The sequence below is a fragment of the Amia ocellicauda genome, chromosome 4 (genome assembly GCF_036373705.1).
Source record: "Amia ocellicauda isolate fAmiCal2 chromosome 4, fAmiCal2.hap1, whole genome shotgun sequence".
NCBI classification, from domain to species: Eukaryota; Metazoa; Chordata; class Actinopteri; order Amiiformes; family Amiidae; genus Amia; species Amia ocellicauda.
In genome coordinates, this window is record NC_089853.1 from 17,079,174 (window position 1) to 17,099,206 (window position 20,033).

Here is a 20,033-nt window from a genome sequence, read left to right on the forward strand (position 1 = left end):
GGGTGTGAATGATGCATTTAATGATTTTATGTATGCTATCAGGGTTATCATAATGTAAGGGCCAGGCATGTTTTGCCAAAAAAGTCCTTTTCAGAAAGCAAAAACATGTTTATCAGAAATATCTTGAAAGCATTTCAAGCAGTTTAATAGAAAGACCAGCAGAAGAATATGCATTTATGGTCCATTCGTGGATAGCTTAAAGAGGAAGTAGTGAGATGTGGAAAATATAGGATTAATCTTGTCAGTTCAGACATGAGAGCAATTAATAATAATAATATACCATGTATTGTCATTTGTCATTTTTCTTGTTTGTATAGTCATTATGCCCTCTAAATCTATAAGATAACATATCCTAAGCTTTCCATTGTCTAAAATAAGTACTGTAAAGTATTATATTTATTAAAAGTAGCATTACTCTTGAATATATATATATATATATATATATATATATATATATATATATATATATATATTCAAGAGTAATGTTACTTATAATAAACAATACTTTACAGTATACTTTTGAAATTCAAAAGACATTGAATAAATGCAAAACTGGTATCTGTATTGAACGAATTTACATAATTGCAGCAATAACATATAATTAACCTGGAACAGTATATAAACAAAAATGGAAAACATGCTTTCCTTTGAATTTATTTTACAAGAATGCATCCTGGTTCTGAATTGTAAATCCAGCACTGAGAAACTACACAAATATTGGGCAAGACCGTGGAAGAAACAAGATTCCAACATGTAGGCTTCACAATTGAAGTGATTTCCAAATCATTCAGTTTGTCTTTGGTATAGTGCCCTTCTCAAGGTAGCCACAGAGTGTTTCACAGTGAATACAAAGTGTAGAAATAAACCATTAGTCACAGAGGAGAGAAAAACAAAAAGTCCTATAGAATGACTATTATAGGAGAAAATAAATCTCTGGGGGTAATAGGCCAAATCAAACTTTTACTCTACATTAAAGTGAAGTACATTTGGAAGAGGAGATTTTTAAACTTTACCTGAAACAAAATTACTTTGGAGTCCATTTCCTTTAGCTTTAGAAAAGAAAAACAACAGCAACATTTCAAGTTCTGTAATAAAGAAAGAAGGTGAATGAATAATGACCCACGTAGTATCAACCAGTATCAGGCGCTGATAAACCAAAAGGCCTGCTCCCTTTTCCCAGACTGTTTCAGAGAGAGGTGTCTTTAAATATTTTTCTAGGATTTTCCTAGGGGACCATGAGAATTTAAAATGCTGAGTTCAGTGGAGCTGGAGTAAATGAATCTCACACAAGGGAGCAGTTTCCTGTTTCCAAAACCATCTTTCCTCCTGCAGCGCCATATTTGTCCAGGGCTGGGAGTGAGCAGGTGATTGCCCAAAGCAGGGGTGAGCGATACACACTACATTCAACAGAGAGGAAGCCCAGCGACCCTCAGCACCTCTCCCTATCCAACTCTGTCTCTTCAGTACAAGGTAACACTTCCTATCTTTTACACTGCTTCCTTGTATTTTTAATGGGGGGTGGAAATAAATCAGAAATACTCTGTAATTGTTCTGCCTGGGAACACTTCTCTCAAAATAAGTTTTGTTGTTGTCCTTATCGCACCAGAGGGGAGATGAAGATGTTTGCCACTGTTGAGTGTTGCTGCTTTTCCTTTTGGTGTTCTGCAGGGTTGAATATTGCTTTTTTGAAGTAAGGGGTGAGCGACAACTGGATTCGCTGTTAATTAGAAGATGAAGTTGACAATGTTTTAATCAGCCAAAGGAAGTGTTCACATTTCCATCCTCTTTCCTTTCAGGGGCAGACTGAAGACTGAACAGTTATACCATTAAAAGACAACGCTGGCTTCCACATAGTGAGCTCAGAAGAAAAAGCAGAAATCTGCCTGGATTGAAGGTAACATTTGTTTCAATCTCGGTCTTTGTAACTTGACAACTATGCTATCTGCGTTACTGTGTTCAAAGTTTGCCGCCTGCATGTTAACTGTCATTTCTGAGCTAGGTCTGAAGAGTGTATAGCAGTGAGAATAGTGAGTAAACACAATGTTATCGTGATATTTAATGATTAGACAGTGCTTGCCAATTACCTGGAAATGTTCCAATGGAAAGTTCAAATGATTTAGATCATAGCTGAAGGTTAGTTTGGGGAGAAACGTTTAAAGTCAGTCATGACCTGTCTGGAACTACAGAAAATATTCAGTGAAGACAATCTATTACATGCAGTAGGTTTTCAAATGAATGCTAAACTGATGTTTGGGTTTTCATGGACAGATATCATAGCAACAGATTAGAGATTCAGTACCCAGCTTTCATAATCACTTTTCTGTCCAGAAAGAAATGGGGTCTAAACTTCAAAGTAAGATCTTAGCTTCATCAGTCCTCAAGTCTCTACCATAGTTTGTTTTCTTAATATATATATTAACCTTTACACTATCTGCCTACATGTATTGGATCAATCCTTGAAATGAAGTGGTTAATGATGCAGAATGATGATGCTTTTTTTTCATGCTTCAAATAGCCTCCTAGGATTCTCTTATCATTCTGATTCCACTAATATCTCGAACACAACAATAAAAACCCTTCTTTCATCTTGCACTTATTGATTTCACATTGTCCAGGCACTATTAATAAGCAATTTACTTTTGAACGTGTGGCCCTTAGAACCCCTTTTATGTGCCCCTAGCTGTTGTTAATACACAGCAAGTGCACAAAAGTTACCTACTATATTCAGAATAATTAGCTCAAATGAGTTTTTCAGAAATTGCCTATATTACCCCTCTGTGCCATGTAAGACATGATTTTACCCGGGATCTCAATCATTTTCAATATCTCAGCCAGAAAGACAAGATTAATCTTTTCATCGTGGAAAACAGCTATGCAATAACTCATCTTGATTTCAAGTTTGTTTATTTGTTTGTTTTGTTTTGTTGTATTACTCTGCAGAATTAGTATAAACAGCTTCACAGATCGTTTCCTCTAGAGGGTAGTAACTTAAAAAAAACTGCTAATTTAGAATCTCCAATTATTTCAACCCAATTATATCAGAATAGGAATCATCACTTCCTCACTCTCTTCTATTATCCCAGAAAGAGCAATTACTTGTGGTCATTTCTAGACAGGGCCTGACACAAAAAGCTGAAAATGGACCACCTGCATCGAGTTAAACACAAACCACACGTTTCAATGATTGCGTGCTGTATTTTTAAATTTTGATTCTTCTTAGAGTGTAAGAAAAACACAGGAAATTGTCTTGAAAGAGCTTCATTTGATGGTTCCCAGACTTCCTTGTTTTCCAGCTAATTCCACAGTGACAGCCTGAGCTTTTCAAGGCCCCCAGCACCACCTTCACCATGGCCACCAGAGTCATGCAGACTTCCGGGGGAACCATACAGCACCGTTCTGAAGTCCAGATGACCTCCACCACCACAACCATGAGCAGCACCAAGCTCCGAAAAGTGTCTCAGACTTCCAAGATTGTGGAGGGTAAGACCGGGGGATGGCATTACCATATACAGAGGTGGACCTACACTTTACATTGGTTTGACCATTGTATACTACAATACACTTTATCCAGAGGATAAGCACCCCTCCACCTCTCTCCAACCTATTGTTTGTAACAGTGGAAAGTTAGGAATACCATGCTGTGTACTACACAGGTTCGGCTGCTAATTTCAGCCTGAGCAGTGCATATAGTTTTTCAGCTCAGGGGATCGCATAAATCTGTAGCCAAGAGTTAAGCTCACAGCGGGCAGTTAATCTTGCTGATTTTACAGGAAAAATACTGGCTTGATGCTATTTTTGGGACTTCAGTTCACTGGAGAACATTCAGTTTTTAAGATTTTTTTCAAAAACAAATCTGCATATCTGCATTGTTCTCATTCCCCTTTTTAATCCAGCTCTCAATATATTACATATACAATTGTAGAAATGGTTTTATATATTTATATAGATAGATAGTTTTACAACTTTTTATTTTTTATCTTCATGTTTGCTTTAAAATGTGCTGTGTAAAAAACAGTCCACTCAAAAATTTGCATGTTTGTATGGTTTGTATTCAGTGGTGTACAAAGACAAGCCTGTCTTGAATTTTGATAAATTATATATAGGTAGAGGAAAGATTGTAGCTTATTCATACTCAGTGTTCTTGTGCATTCCAGGTGAAGTGGAATGGATGCCTGGCCTGATCCATAATGTTTTTTAGTTTTTTTTTATGTGGTTTCTCTGATGCCTTGCAGAGCAATCCATACAGCGTAAGACTTCGGCCACTGTGGAGTCTTTTAGCCAGGTGCAGAAATCTTTTGAGATACCAGCGGGGGAGTGTGTCCCAGATTTTGAGGAGAAACCACGCCCACTCACTTTGCAGGAGGGTAAGCAAACAAATTACCAGCCGGCACCACTTTGCAGTAGATGTACAGCTGATGCCGATTTAACTACTCAGGTCCATAAATACATATTAAAATTTCTATTACAATTTCTTATCTCAGCTGTATTACTGTATATGGCTTCGTTCTTTACCAAGTAAACGATAAACTGAAGGCAGTCAGTTATAATTGAAAGTATTCACACCCTTTATCTGAAACAATATTATTCAGTGATTCATTTTGTTAAAAAACATTGTTTATTGAAGTATGCTTATGTTTCAGAGATGTCTTTTCAAAAGTTTGCTGAACACCTGAACAGCTGAACAGCTGAAACCGTCGAGAGAGAGTTCTGCAAACTTTCGACTGCCACTTGATTTCTTTGTTGTTTATTTTAGAAGGGTACAAAATGTCCAATTTCCAAAATTCAGACCCCAACAACTGTACTCCCAGAATGGAAGCAGTTTGGTATGGGAGAAGAGGAATGTAAAAAGCTATATGCACATTTCTGGAATTTTGCCAGTGTGTTTCCTCTAGACCGTGTCTCTTTTTCTCCAGGGGAGAAAGCCGCCTTCAAAGCCAAGGTGAAAGGGAACCCTAAACCAACTGTGACATGGAAGAGAGAAAGTGGGAGGCCTTTGAAGGAGGGGGCAAAGACCTTTTTCGATAGTGTCAAAAAGGAATATGTCCTGAAGGTAGACTGTTACATCTAGACAATGGAAAATTGTACATATGTGCAGGGTGTCCTGGGTAGTGTATGTTATAGTAATGTGCCTGCCCTTTTTTTGTATTATGCCATTTAAGAAGTCAAGGACATTTACAGCCTCTCTCACTTGTTTTGTTGCCAGTAGCTTACACATTCAGCACATCTTATCCAGCTATTTCTCAAAAGAATCACACTCACAATTATATCTGGTGGTTTGCTACAGAACCCCATTACTGTTTATTCAAAGAAGTGCATCCTATTTACACATACTGTAGGCTCTATGTTATCTGTTCATTTACTGAAACCACACTGCATTTTAGTTCCGCTCAATCCCAGTTACAATGTTGGCCAGCCTACATTTCTGATTGAAAGACTCTCACAGGTGTTCATTAGCGGTCAGCTGTGCAGCCTACCAGTTGTTACTGCTGACAGGAAATTATTCGTCCCCAAAGAAGGCAGAAAATGTATTTCAGTCCTTTTAACATTTCAGAAAACATTCAGGACTGCCTCCCACTCCACTGGGAAAGCTTTAATCATCTTAAATTGCCATTATTTAACAATTAACTAGTGGGTGCTGACATATGTATCTCTGTGAGCCATCTGTTCCACAATTGACTGATGATTCATTTCTTACTGCTCTGATTTTCTTAATCCCATGCCACCACCTACTGTTCAAAAGAAGAATTTCAGCCACTACAACTCAAGGTTTATTCAATTTTAAGTTGGAGACCATACTAACACAACTAATAGAATTCTTTCAAAATACTTGACCAGAGCTCCTGTCTATAATACATAAATTAGAGCAAGGTCTCCAGAATACACACCCCATAAAACTCTGTCTGAAAAGAAAGAAAAAAGAAAGAAATAGAAAGAAATACATGTGAAATACCATCCTGTTTTGAGCAAAGAATATGAATTTAGAGACGTTAAGCTCCAGATATATTCATGTTTCAGACTAAAAGTAAAAGTATCAGAAGCACACATTATTAAACAATCTAATGGACTTCTTAAATATTTCTATGATTTTTAGTTTTTTGAATGGCCATATCTTTGTCAAGTCAAACAACAAAGGTAGAACAAAGTCTGATATACTGTATGTATGGATAAAAAAGTACCTTACGGATGATTCACTTCCCTTATGGCTGTTAATATTAGTTCAGTCTGTCTTTTCTCTTCCCAGATTAAAAACGTGACTCAGGATGATGCAGACAACTACAAGTGTATTGTCTCCAATGATCATGGAGATAGCATCTACACAGTATCACTCATTATTGCAGAAAGTAAGTGTTTATAATATGCATTCTTGCTAGCCTGGTGTGAAAAATGTCTCCAACCCCAAAGTTCAGTCGTCTTATCGGGACTGAGAGGCTCTGTATGGTTCTGCTGCATAGCCTGGGGTTTCCACAAGCCCACCAGAGAAAGTTAACAGCATCTTACAGTGTAGAAGTGTTGCCTTCTAATCCTTACCACATCCCTCCTTGCTCCTAGGTTGTACAAGTCAACTTCTCCTTTTTTGCAGGAAAATTTAAAAATAAGGTAGCACACAAAGTACACATAGGCAGTAACATATTAACACAGAAAGGTCATAGTAAAACCCACCTGCTACGTATCCTCCCCCTTTAACCTTTAACCTTATTGACAATGAACTTAAAATATGCTTGTAATGACTCTTTCAGAGGCTCTTAACACACTATTTTTATCGAATCAAATCATAATCTTGAGTCTACCTTACTGTTGCTATTTCCTTTTAACTCTAAAACTATTCAACTTAAACTTTATTCACTGGTGTATTTACCTCCCCATTTCACAGATCAGCAGCTGGACTTTAAGAAGATGCTGAAGAAACGGTATGCATTGTTGTTTTGAGTCATGTTTTCTCTGGAAACTGCAGTATAAACATGTTCCCTTCATAAAGAAAAATGCCATCCTTCATAAGTTGTTGAGCACCAAATTAATTCAGAAAGTGAACAATATCCCTTGCATTCCTAACAGTGTGCGCCACTGGTGTCACATTTCGGCCTGTAACTGGGGCACTGACTTGACATGAGAAATTACTTCAGATTGACACTCCTGTTTCAGACTTAATGAGGACAGCTGTGGACAGCACTGGTCAGTGGACGCACTTGTGGTTTGCAACTGAGATGAAGCCAAACCCTTTGACTGGGTGCAGGGTCTTTTTTAAGATGGTAGCAGTGAAAAAGGAGGGCCAGGCTGGTAGCTTTTTAAACATCACTTCCTCCACAGAGGTGTCCCTGCTCCCAAGAAGGAGGAGAAGCGGCCCATCACAGAGGAAGAGATGCTGAAGATCCTGTCAGGAGCGGACAAGAAAGACTATGAGAGGATCTGTGCCGAGCACGGTTTCACCGACTTCCGAGGAATCCTCAAGAGACTAAAAGAAATGAAGAAGAAAGTGGATGTAGAGGTGCGCGGGGGTGGTGTGGTTAACATGACCAGAGACATCAGAGTCGCATGTCTGGGCAACACTTGATATGCGAAGGTTGCAAAAAATATATATGAAAGCTTATTAAACTGGAATGTATTGTAGGAATCTCGAAACTGTGCTTTCACAAGGTAGTTACTGGCCTCCCCTGGTGATTACTGCAATTGCATCTTGTTAACACACAACTGGCTTACTGGCTTTTTCACCAATGATTAATATACACTATAGGAGTAGCTTCTTTTGTATGGTCTTAAATACTAATTTGTACCCTCCTAAATGTCCAGTTTGAAGAGATTTACAAAAAGATGCCAGCTGGGAAAGAATCCAGCAGTGTAAATATGCGTGTTGTGCTGGTTTACAGATGGTAAAGGTGCTGAAGCCGCTGGAAGACAAAGAGGCCAAGGCGGACACCAACGTCGTGTTTGACACCATATTGGAGCTGAAAGACCCCAACACCAAGATGATGTGGTTTATGGTAGAGCTGCCACTATCTTCTTGGTTGCAACTGAGTCTGTGGATTATGCTGTACTATTACATAATGTATTTAATTTGGGCTTGGGCTTTCAACTGTTGATTCCTTGCTGGAGGAACACTTTGCAAAGTGAACCACTTCTGGAGCTGAATACCAATAGAAACCTGAGATGCTTAGTTAACCTGAACATTAATAACAAAGCGCATTGCCAAGGGGGACATAGTTATATCATTAATTTGGTACATTCAAGAATAAACTGCTGTAGAAACAGAAAAATACAACAATAATTCACTGAGTCCTCTTGGAATTCAAGGCTATCAGACTTTCTTCATGGAATCCAGTGAGACATTCTGAGGATGGTTGAATACAGTATGTAACACAATTTTTGTTCCTGGGAAGTAAGTGTAATTTCCTAAATGACTACAAAAGATTTAGAAGTGAGTAGTTTTTCGAGATTTACGATTATAATTGTAAATCTCGAAAAACTACTCACTTCTTAATCTTTTGTAGTCATTTTTGTATTACTTTAGTATAAATACATGTTAATTTGGATTCATGTGTTTTTTTTTCTGACTTTATGTGAGCGAAAAGTCGCCCGTTTACTCATTGGAAATAGTAACATTTCAAAATATCACTGTCCTGGTCACAAAAGCAAAGTTTGTGGGGAATAATAGACATTTTCTATACTTTTGAGGCATAAGCAATTAGGAAATTACACTTACTTCCCAGGAACAAAAAATAAATAAAAATGTGTTACACTGTGATATCTTTTCTTGCTCTTCATTTTTGCATTTTGCCACTATAGGGAAATGAGCTTCTGAGAATCCAGTACTCCCTGGGCAAGTATGAGCTGAAACAGATGGGAACCAAGTACATGCTGTGTATCTCCAGTGTCACCATGAAGGACACTGGCACCTACAAGCTGCAAGTTGGAGACAAGAATCTCTCAGCCAAGCTGAATGTTATAGGCAAGTCCATTCGCGTACACATGAGTATTCTTGCCCACGCTGTACACGCTAGTTTTCAAAAAACATTTGTTCAACAGATACATTTTCTGTAATTTGTCAGTTTCTCAGTGTTTTGTTTAATGTTCACATGCTCAAACTCAAGGGGTGTCATCTTTCACATAAAGACATTGGGTGTCTTCTCCCACAGACGAGCCTCTGAAGTTCCTGACCGAGCTGAAGCCCCTGAGGGTGACAGAGCGCCAGACAGCAGTGTTTGAGGTGCGGCTCTCCAAGAAGAGCGACCTGCCCCTGGTGTGGAAGGTTGGGGGAAAGGAGGTGAAGAGGGACGAGAAGTTTGATGTGTCTGTCTCTGAGGACGGGCTCACCTACACCCTTAAGATCAAGGACGTACGGCCAAGTGACATTGGAGAATACAGCATGAGCATTGGTGACATGACGGCCTCCACCCAGCTGTTTATTGACAGTACGTTAAGCTGGGGGAATGGGGTGGCTTGAGGAAAGGGGCATTGCAATTACAACGGAAGCAGGAATTTCACATCATTTCACATCTTACACTTTCACTGATAATTTCAGCCATGTTTTTTTTTTTTTTTACGAGTCTGTAATTACGAGCAATGATTAGACAAATGTGTCTGATTATAGATTAAACTCATTAGGAGAAGCGTTATCTTTTGGAAGGGTACGAGGATAAATGTTTACAGTTCAAACAAACATGTCTTACTTTGTACATAATCTTAAACAGTCCATCCCTGAAAATCACTTCCAATCCCAAACTTTCAAAGTAGATCCTTGCAAGTTCCCTGCTTTTAAATAAATGTTACTGACTTCAAATAGCCTGTACAAAACAAGCAACTAAACACACACACCATACTCACACTCCATCAAGTGATCAGGTAGTTTTCTAAAATGAATGCCCAGATAACATTCTGTCTGTTTTCACCAGAAATCCTTGAATTAATTAAACAATGGGAATGGTTAATGGTTCAAATCATATATTTTAATTCAAGTAGGGTGGACAGAAAGAAACTTCCAGTGATGAGAGCTCTGACTCTTATCTCTCTTCCTAGGGATCCCCATCAAGTTTGCCAGCCACCTGAAGAATGTGCGTGTCAAGGAAAAGGGCAAGGCCAGGATGGAGTGTGAGCTGAGCTCCAAGGATGTGTTTGTTAAGTGGCTGAAGGATGGCCGGGAGATCACCAACAATCCCCGGTACACCTTTGTGCGGGAGGGAAAGAGGGCAGAACTGATCATTGATAACTGTGACCTGGCCGATGATGGGGAGTACGCCATCGTGGCCATGCAGGAAAATGATGCCCATGAGTACGTCAGTTCCTCCAACCTCACTGTGGACGGTACGCCAACTGACTCCCTTAAGGGTGGTGCTGAGAAATACAGCCTCCCTCTGCTGCTGCAGCCTCTTCAATCATGTGCCAGTGACTTGTGCTTTTCATTATTTCTCATCCTGTAATTGTAGGGCCTGCTCAAAACAGCACAAAAACTTAAAACATAGTTGGAAGTCAGTCACAAAAGAGGGACTACACCCAGAGAACTGTAAAAAAATATTTGTTGATTAATATCTTATTCTTCAGCAATAGAGTTTGGAAGTGATGCTCGGTGAAACCGCTGCTGTTGTGTCTTCCCAGAGCGCTTTGCCACGGTGAAGAGTGGCATGTCAGATGTTCAGTCTCCCACGGGCTCCCCAGCTGAGCTTTGTGTCGTCCTGAATGATGAGAAGGTAGAGGGAGTCTGGCTGAAAGATGGAAAGGAGGTAGGTTTCAGTTGCAGCAAGAGCCCCTTTACTACACAATCATCTGGAGATGACACTTTGACCTTTAAAACATCACAATGCCAGTCCTAGCTTTACCAACTGGGGGGAATGTTAATGTGCTCTGTTGAATAAAGAAAAAAGATAGTAAAAATATCTAGGCGTGGGGATGTAAATAATATTTTCAAATTTCAGTACATGGGATCTTATTTATAAATTCTGTTTCCTGAACCTTAATTTAGAGCATAAGATTGATCCTACAGATTGACACATAAAAAAAAAAACATGGCAGCATTTATCCCTGTTTTGTTGTGTTCTTTACATCAGTGAACAGTGCTGCATACAGAATTGTACCATTAAAAAATGTCAGGTAATACAAAATAATGAATGTGTCACAAAGTGAGCATGCTTGCAAGCGTGCTGAGAGAATGCAGTAATAAGATTGAAGTGTAAAGCTGAGCTGATTAGCCACTGCTCCCTTGTTTTGAGTTGGATCTGGGATTACATAAGGATACGTAAACTATTAATAACTTCATGGAGATATTGGTGTCTTTCAGGTGACGGATATGAGTGGAATTCAAGTGGTGAAGCAAGGAGCTGTGCACAAACTGATCATAAACAAAGTTGGTGACCAACATGAGGGCAAGTACACCTTCAGGGCAAAAGGAGCTGAGAGTGAAGCAGTTTTGGCCATTGCAGGTACGCACAACTCTTAACCCTTTCAGACTAGGTAAGATTATTCAAAATGTTTTACATACAATCAACAGACAATGTTGCTCTTGATTGCCAGTCAGCTATACTGTATATTGAAAATCCAGAATTCAGTGTACAAATAAAAATGTACAAATACATTTTTTAAAGTGCCTCCCAGAGCAATTCCTGTTTGACAAATGATTTCTTAACACTTAATTAAAAAAGGAAGCAAATAACACTTTAATGCTTTATCTCTCAATAGACCCTCCAGTTATTGACTCCACTATCCTGGAGGTGCTGTCTGCCCATCCGGTAACTGTGAAAGCTGGACAAACTGCCAACATCAAGATCCCATTTAAAGGCAAGCCACCGCCCAAGGTGACCTGGTACAAAGATGGCATCGAGATGATGGATGACGACCGCACAGTGGTGGAGAAGGAGGGGGACTCTACAACCCTGGTGCTGCACAAGTGTGTGCGAGAGGACAGTGGGGCCATCATGCTGCGACTCAAGAGTGACTGTGGCACAGCCATCGCCAACCTGCACCTCAACGTTGTAGGTGTGTTCAATATTGAGACTTGTTATTGTCTTCCCAAAGTGCTCAAAATCTTTTAATTTTCGAGGCCCTGTACAATGTAAAAGAATGGTACAGGACCTTGATGATTACTACATATGCAATTGGCCAGTAGTAAGTCATAAGGGTCTTGCAGGTGTTGTCTCTGATACATCTGAGCAATAATATAGTGTCAGAGTGATGGTGCTTTCAAAGTCACAAGAGTGGGCTGTTGGTTGTATTTCCCCCATATTGAAATCCCAGCATTCTCCCTCATGTAAAGCCATCTCAGTACTAAATGTTGTGTGTGGGGGTGGCTATTATTTTGCAGATCATCCCAAGCCCCCCCAGGGGAAAGTGGAATTCCTGGAGCGCACAGGGAAGTGCATCAACATGAAGTGGAAGGCACCACGAGACAACGGGGGCAAACAGGTCACCAGCTTTATCATCGAGAGGCGCCTGGTGGGCAAGAAATCCTGGATCAAGATTGGGGAAGTGGACAGCAAGCTGACCAACTTCAGTACGGACAAAGTGGAGGAGGGCCGCGCTTACCAGTTCCGCATCCGCGCTGTTAATGCAATGGGCGTGAGCGAGCCGCTGGAGACCGAGGAGGTCTTTGCTGGAGAGCCCATTGGTGAGAGGGGTAGAGGGCTTATTGTAATGTCTATTTGTTAAGTGTTCACAGCATTAACAAACAATGAATAAGTTAGACACGTCACAATAAGCAGACTTTAGGACAATAGATTCAGAGATTGAAATGCATCCCTTAGAGAATTATTTTCTAATCAGATCGACTGGCTTCTGAAACAACAGACGCCATGTTGAAATCAGTTTGTACTTCACACTTTGCTGTGATCTCTCACCTGTCTCCAGAGCCCCCCGGGATGGCGTCCCAGCCACAGATTTTGGATGTGACCAAGGAAGCAGTGACAGTGACTTGGAGCCCACCAGCGCAGGATGGTGGAGCCCCAGTGTTGGGTTACATCGTTGAGAGGAGAAAGAAGGGCAGCAGTATGTGGGTCCCGGTCACCAAGGAGCCAGTACAAGGTCAAAGCAGTTGGTTACACTCCTCCTCAAAACTCCCCTCCATATGAATGGGATGCATGTGGGCAAACATTTAAAGAAATGTCCTTCAGAGGAGAAAACACCGCCTCTTCACTCCACACAGAGACTTAAACTGTCAAGGCATTGAAGGAAATCATGATCTCACAAAAGTTCAAGAATAGAATCGACCATATAAATCCCTGTTGCTATGTGTCTCACAAAAGATCCCTGCATTCTGACAGGCGATGGTGTTTTGGTCAATATTTCTAAAACATGTAAAAGGCATGTAAAACATCTGAAATTAGCTTTGAGTGCAGTACATTGAAGGGATATTGTAAATGATGTGGGTCCGTTGCTGAGGAATAGGCTAATTCTATAGAGTGATACAAAGACATCTCAAATAGTGCAAACAGAGAAAGAAAATAGTTGAACTGTGAATAGTAACCCTGGTGTGCTGTGCATTTGAATTAACCATCACTGTTAGCTTTGCTCAGTCTCTTGCAGGGTGGGGGTGGGGGGGGGTACAGCAGAGGCAGTTGCACACATCCCCTTGAATGAAGTGTGCAGTATTTGTTTGACCTGTCTGTCCTTTCCAACAGACACCAAATACAAAGTGGAAGGCCTGGTGGAAGATATGGAATATGAGTTTCGTGTCACTGGCGTAAACAGAGCTGGGGTGGGGACGCCTAGCTCTTCCTCAAACTCTGTCTTTGCAAAGGACCCCATCCGTGAGTATCCCTGACTGAGGCTCCTAATCCAATGCCTGTTTTCTTAATTTGTGAATAAACTGGAGGAATTCATTCGATTCTTCTCAAACAAAGGAGAGGATTATATCCCCTTCATTTTATTCATGGTCTTTACTGTTGCGTGTATTCTGCCTGGTCAAAGCTGCTGGAGAGGGCACATAAAGCAGGAATGACATTAGTATACATTTGTTTCTCAGTGGGCACTCCACAGTAAATTGATTTGAGGCAGATTGAGCACCTTTGAAAAGCAGGCATCCAGTTTCTTTACTTTTCTTTATGGTGGGAAGTTACTATAGTTTCTCTGCGCACATATTAGTAAGCAGCTTTTACAAGTCTGCTCAGGGGGGCTGTCTGTGTCCAAATGGTTTATTAGCATGGGAAATTGGATTTTATCCAGAAATAAATTAAACGATTAAATAAGAGCAGACTGACCAAAAATTAGTCCAAATAACCCCAAAATGTGGGGCAGGTGTGTGCTTTTAAGAATTATATTCAAGTTGGTATGAAAGATTTGTTTTCTCAATGGTTTTGATATGAAGTCTGATTAGTACAGGATCAGCTCAAAATGCAAGATGGTTTTGACAAATGATTGTGTACGATTGCAATACTCTCATGTTGATCTATCTCAATCATTATATACCTCAACACAATTGCTTCTGGTACAATTGCAACTCCCATGTCGCTATCAATGATTTCTCTTGATTGTCCTATTACTCTCTCAGGCTTGTTAGGCACTTTTGCTGAGTGTGGATGAAAGATTGATGGCTCATGGGATGATTCTGTAATCAACCATGGTGGTTAGGAGCCTGATTAGAACTCATTACATCACATACATGCTGGTCACAAATTACCAGGTTTTGATTACAAACCCTCAGATTCATGATTGGTGATTGATCTATTTTTATCTTGCTATGTCATTAAAGCCTTTTGCATCGGAATCCCACACTGCATTAGCTGTATCTAACTGAGATTTTGCTTCATATTGTAGCTAAAAGGAGTTAGGTTTATGGTTCATCCCGTAGTTTGTTAGAGTAATAGTAAAGTAATAGTATTACAGAAAGTACTTGTAATATTACTATTATATTACTACATTCTTATGCTCCCCTCTACAAGATAAAAAAGTGCAACATGGTTGTCAACCTCCAAATGTACATATAGGTTGGTACCACTGAGATTTGGTATGATTCGTCTAAACATGTTTTTCTGGCTCTGTGTGTATTTAGGTGCCCCTGGGCTGGTGAAGGATCTGCATGTGACTGACTCCTCCAACTCCTCCATCTCCCTGGGATGGGCCCCACCAGAGTTGGGGGACGAGCCCTCAGGGTACATCCTGGAGATGCGGGGCGATGACGCCAAGGAGTGGAGCAAGTGCACCAAGATACCCATCACCGGCACCAGCTATACTGTGGGTGGCCTGCAGGAGCGCATGAAATACTTCTTCCGCATCCGTGCCGTCAACGAGGGGGGAGTTGGGGAGCCAATCGAACTGGACAAGGGGGTGCTGGCCATGCCGCCACCCGGTGAGGAACAAAAACCAGTGTGGTGTGCCTTCACAGTCATGGGTGTCTTAGTTGGCTGGGCCGGATATAAACTTCCACAGCAATAGCACTTTGAACCAATTCAGGTTCGGTCTCCTGCAGAAATTGAGCTGATGAAACAGAAAAGGAGCATAATTGAAATATAATTTAGCCTCCATATAGTCAGGAGCTGATAATATTAATACTATACTAGTTAATAGTGCTGTGCAGTGGGAGGATAATTTCACTTGACTAACATTTACTTGGGTACTTTTAAATCTAAACATGTGGTTAATTTTTAGGCTTGGGGCATAGGAGGTATGACTAGGATAGGAATACTAGAATGTAGTCAGAGGCACTGGGGGTACATTGCAGTGTTGGGGACAACATCCTTAAGAGCTGCATTAACCTATCCTATTGGTTCACATACTGGATAAATTATTCTCATCTTTCCTGCCTATTTTCTTCCAGCTGCTCCGAAATTCGACATCCAAGCCAAGCTGAAGAACCAGATGGAGATACGGGCTGGCACTGCACTGTGCATCCATGTCACCTTCACTGTAAGTGACTCCATTGTGGCAGGGATCTAGCCCTGTAGTTTGGGGGGCTGTTGCTGTGTGCTTCTGTGTAGTGTTGGGAGGGTACAGTGTGCAGGGTTTCAATTCCTTAAGGCTCTCCGTGTTGCAGGGCTCCCCTCCTCCCATCGTAACTTGGATGAAGGATGGCATCCCAACCAGGGGCAGGGAGGCCATCACCAAAGGAAAAAAGCACTCTCAGTTTCTGATCACCTCATCCCAGCGCTCAGACTCTGGTGTCTACCGCATCAACCTCCACAACGATTATGGAGAGGCCCACTATGACATCAAGGTCCGCGTGGCAGGTAACTCCCTGGCTGATGAAGGGAAAACCTAGTTCTTCTTGTTCATATTGGCCTTACACAACATATAAAGCATAAGAACTTTGATTTTCAAAGGTGCATCAATGATTCCCTTCAGTCCAGATACAAAGATATTACAGAGAGAAACATTTCCTATGTGGAAAAGAGGTCCTGAAAGTATTTCCTGAAAGTAGAGAGTGGACTAAGTGAAGAATATCTTAGGGAAAACGACGATGTCTTAAACTACAACCACTGCAACACTACAATTTTACAGGTATTAGTCAATTGGTTCTCAAACCTCTGTTCACTTTCTTCTGTTACAGCAAAAAGCCAGACCTCACCAACACCTGGGTTCTAGACTAGTCTGATGCTTATTGGGCATATTAGTAAATAATTAACAATATCTGGTTTTGAATATACCAATAGGTATTTTTGCTCAGTCGGTACACAGAACTTTTGGGGAAATAACTTAATACATGCCAAACTTAGGATATGGTAAAGGTAAATATATTTTCTAATTTGCTCAAGTAAATAAATCTAGAAAAAAATCTCTTCCAGTTAACAGTCCATGAGTCTGGATGCCTCACTGCCTTTCATATGGATGTCCCCCCAGATTTCCCTCGCCCACCTAGCAATCTGCGCCTGGTGGAGGAGGTGCCCAATACCGTGACCCTGAACTGGGACCACACCCCCGATGTGGCCGATGATGGTCATGCCCACTACATCATTATGAAACGTGACGCCAGCACAGCCACCTGGTTCACCGCAGCTGACCGCGTCTACAGCAACAAGTATACCGTCACCGGCCTTCTCCCTGGACGCAAGTACTTCTTCCGGATCATAGCCCGCAATGACATTGGAGACAGTGACCCCTTGGATTCCAAGGAGCCCTTCGCTATCGCCAAAGAAAAAGGTTGTGAGCCTGGATTAACAGAGAAAGGCATTTTTTCTCTACTAACCCCTGTGTGGTACTAAGTTTAAAAAGTATTCTACCATATTTCTGCAGCTTTAGGCCTTTCAGCTGCACTCTGACTACACATTCTATTCACATTTGCTCATGTTTTGAAATTAATTTATTTCAAAGTAGCTTCTGATTTACACGGAGTAGTATTATCATAATAACCCAAGAACCATACCAGTGAAGCTTGGCAAATGCTTAAAGACTCCTGGATGGGATATTGTAAGAACGGCTCGGTATATCTCGGTCTTCTCTGTCTTTCTGCCCACAGAGCACTTCCACCTGCGCATGAAGGAGTTCCCTGTGAAGGATTTGTCTCAGAAGCCACAGTTCATTGTGCCGCTGAAGGACCACATAGTGAGGCGCGGTCACGACTGTACCATGAGCTGCGCTTTCCTGGCCAACCCCCCGCCCCAGGTCTCCTGGTTCAAGGCCGATGTGAAGATCTCCGAGAGCCCCAAATTCTGGCAGACCACTGCCAATGGAGTCTGCACCCTCACCATCCCCACTTGTAGCTCCAAGGATAGTGGTGAATACACCTTGGTGGTGGAGAACCCTCTAGGCAAAGCCAAGTGCAAGTGCAGCCTGGTTGTCTTTGGTAGGTACATGGGGAAATCAGCACTTGCGCACTTACTGTACCAATGCTCTCCAAGAGGGTCCCTACAAGACCAACATGAAAGTCATAGTTCAAACACATTGCTCTTCAGGCAGAAAATAGCATTGTCTACTATCATGTCTCATCACAACAGCCTTCACCCACTTCTTCTCAGTAGCATCCATTTCCATATTGGTCCACTCAAAAATAAATATGTACTTTTTGAATATGAAAGATGTATTGTAAGTGGTGTAATCGTGGATGTTGTTCTTGACAGATAAGGATGACAGGAGCTTGCTGGAGAGCCTGACTGAGCGCAGTGGGAGAAAAAAGCACATCATGTAAAGAGTTCACTGGCCAAACACAGAGAGGGGGCAGGGAGCCCGAACTGCTTCCTCTGACTGGTTGACTCTGAAATAAAGTGAATTGACTCCGTCTGCATCATTCTTTAGTGCTGGGTTCATATTTGTGTGTGATTATTTTCTTTTCTTTTAAAGTTGGGGACATTACTAGATTGCTAGATTACAAAAATAAAAACAATACATCAACCCTTATTGGCCTATAGTGTTTATTATTTGAAAAAGGGTTCAGATGCATGTGATAGTTGGTTTACTACACTGTATAATCCGCAAATATTATGGCATTTTGATACAGCAATCGGTCATGGGGACCTTCTGTCTGCAGGGCCTGTTTTTTTTAAGAGAGAAACGAGACAGTATGAGGCATCTGACTTAGTGGCATACTAATCCCCAATTACTTCCTGATAATAAAAACAATTCTTTTTCAGTGGTGAAGGGAGGTGCAACTACCTAGACCACCACAAACACAAGCTTTAAAATAGGAAGACAGGAGGAGAGATAATAGTTTTACAAGCATAGGTTTGTAATCATCTGGATAATCTGGAACTGTAATAATGTAATATGTAAAAAATGATTAAAACAAATACAGATTTATTGAGAACAAATTGGTTTATTTATCTTTTTACTAAACTCAGCAACATGAGAAAGACAGGATGTTTGGTTACAGAACACAAGGAACCAAATACAAACCACAGAACAGAAACCTGCCAATATCCTTTGTTTACAAAATAGACAAATACGTGATTTTAACTCTATTGAGGATATGTAATGGAAGCATATTTTTATTTCAGAGGTTTATATCCAATGTTCGGACCTAAATACTGGCCAAAGACCAAATTAAATCGGAATGTGACTAGGTAAATTGGAATGAAATGGTAGTATAGTCTTTGCCCATGCCATTGCCTGCAGTGTTAACCTGATGTGAAAATCGGGGGCAAAAAAAATCTGGATCTCAATCTGGATGTTGGCAGGTATGCATTAAAGCTTTTTCTTTCAAGCTATGATATACTTAGATTTTCAAAAAGCTTTTGATAAGGTTCCACACCAAAGACTGATCCTCAAATTGGAAGCTGTAGTTATTCAGGGTAATGTAAGTAGATGGATTATGAACTGGTTGATGTATAGGAAACAGGGTGTCGATTAGAGGAGTCGCTTCTAACTGGAGTGAGGTTGTTAGTGGAGTTCCACAGGGATCAGTACTAGGCCTTTGCTTTTTCTAATCTATATTAATGATCTGGACTCTGGGATAGTTAGCAAACTTCTCAAATTTGCAGATGATACTAAAATAGGTGGCTCAGCAGATCTCAGCAGCACAGGTTTTTCAAAGGGACTTGGTTAATATTCAGTTGTGAGCCAACACCTGGCAGATGAAATTCAATGTGGACAAGTGCAAGGTATTACATGCAGGTAACAAAAATGTCCACTATAATTACACTGTGAGGAATAGAACTAGATGAAGTAACGCACGAGAAAGACCTAGGAGTCTACGTGGACTCCTCACTTTCTCCATCCAAACAATGTGTGGGAAGAAATAAAAAAGGCAAACAGGATGTTAGGGTATATTGTCAAAAGTGTAGAATTGAGAACAAGGGCAGTAATGTTCAGACTGTACAATGCACTAGTTAGAGCTCATCTGGATACTCTGTACAGTTCTGGGCTCCACACTTCAAGAAAGATATCGCTGCTCTAGAGGCAGTTCAGAGGAGAGCAACCAGACTTATTCCAGGTCTGAAGGGAATGTCCTACTGAGAGACTGAGGAACTGAACCTTTTCACCCTGGAACAGAGGAGACTACGTGGGGACTTGATTCAAGTCTTCAAAATCATGAAAGGCATCGACAAACCACATCAAACCAGAGGAGCTTTTCCAGATCATCAGGGACACACACACCCGGGGACACAAATGGAAATTGGGCTTCAAGGCATTCAAGACAGAAAAAAAACAGGAGACACTTCTTCACACAGAGTTGTCACAATCTGGAACAA

The 20,033-nt window shown here is 40.9% G+C and overlaps 1 protein-coding gene across 2 annotated transcripts; it reads left to right on the forward strand.

Moving 5' to 3' along the window:
• Positions 1-1,364: 1,364 nt before the first annotated feature.
• On the forward strand, positions 1,365-18,243 carry LOC136747860 (immunoglobulin superfamily member 22-like). 2 transcript variants are annotated; one of them, XM_066701131.1, is made up of 24 exons: positions 1,365-1,470; positions 1,797-1,894; positions 3,277-3,480; positions 4,233-4,364; positions 4,914-5,050; positions 6,242-6,341; positions 6,872-6,908; positions 7,306-7,483; positions 7,863-7,976; positions 8,779-8,941; positions 9,129-9,404; positions 10,009-10,293; positions 10,585-10,709; positions 11,264-11,405; positions 11,662-11,958; positions 12,284-12,586; positions 12,826-12,999; positions 13,596-13,724; positions 14,966-15,262; positions 15,731-15,819; positions 15,947-16,139; positions 16,750-17,049; positions 17,366-17,692; positions 17,967-18,243. In XM_066701131.1, the coding sequence occupies exons 3-24, from the start codon at positions 3,348-3,350 to the stop codon at positions 18,032-18,034; spliced, it is 3,999 nt and encodes a 1,332-aa protein (XP_066557228.1). In that variant the 5' UTR covers positions 1,365-1,470; positions 1,797-1,894; positions 3,277-3,347; the 3' UTR covers positions 18,035-18,243. The 2 variants fall into 2 exon arrangements, with proteins under 2 accessions (XP_066557228.1, XP_066557229.1); XM_066701132.1 differs by having other exon boundaries at positions 3,294-3,480.
• The last annotated feature ends 1,790 nt before the right edge of the window (positions 18,244-20,033 follow it).

Bases quoted from the DNA above. Each gene is read 5' to 3' on its own strand.
- LOC136747860 (XM_066701131.1), top strand. From the start codon at position 3,348: ATGGCCACCAGAGTCATGCAGACTTCCGGGGGAACCATACAGCACCGT. The intron at 6,909-7,305 runs GTATGCATTGTT...CTTCCTCCACAG, and splicing joins AAGAAGATGCTGAAGAAACG to AGGTGTCCCTGCTCCCAAGA. The intron at 12,587-12,825 runs GTGAGAGGGGTA...ACCTGTCTCCAG, and splicing joins CTTTGCTGGAGAGCCCATTG to AGCCCCCCGGGATGGCGTCC.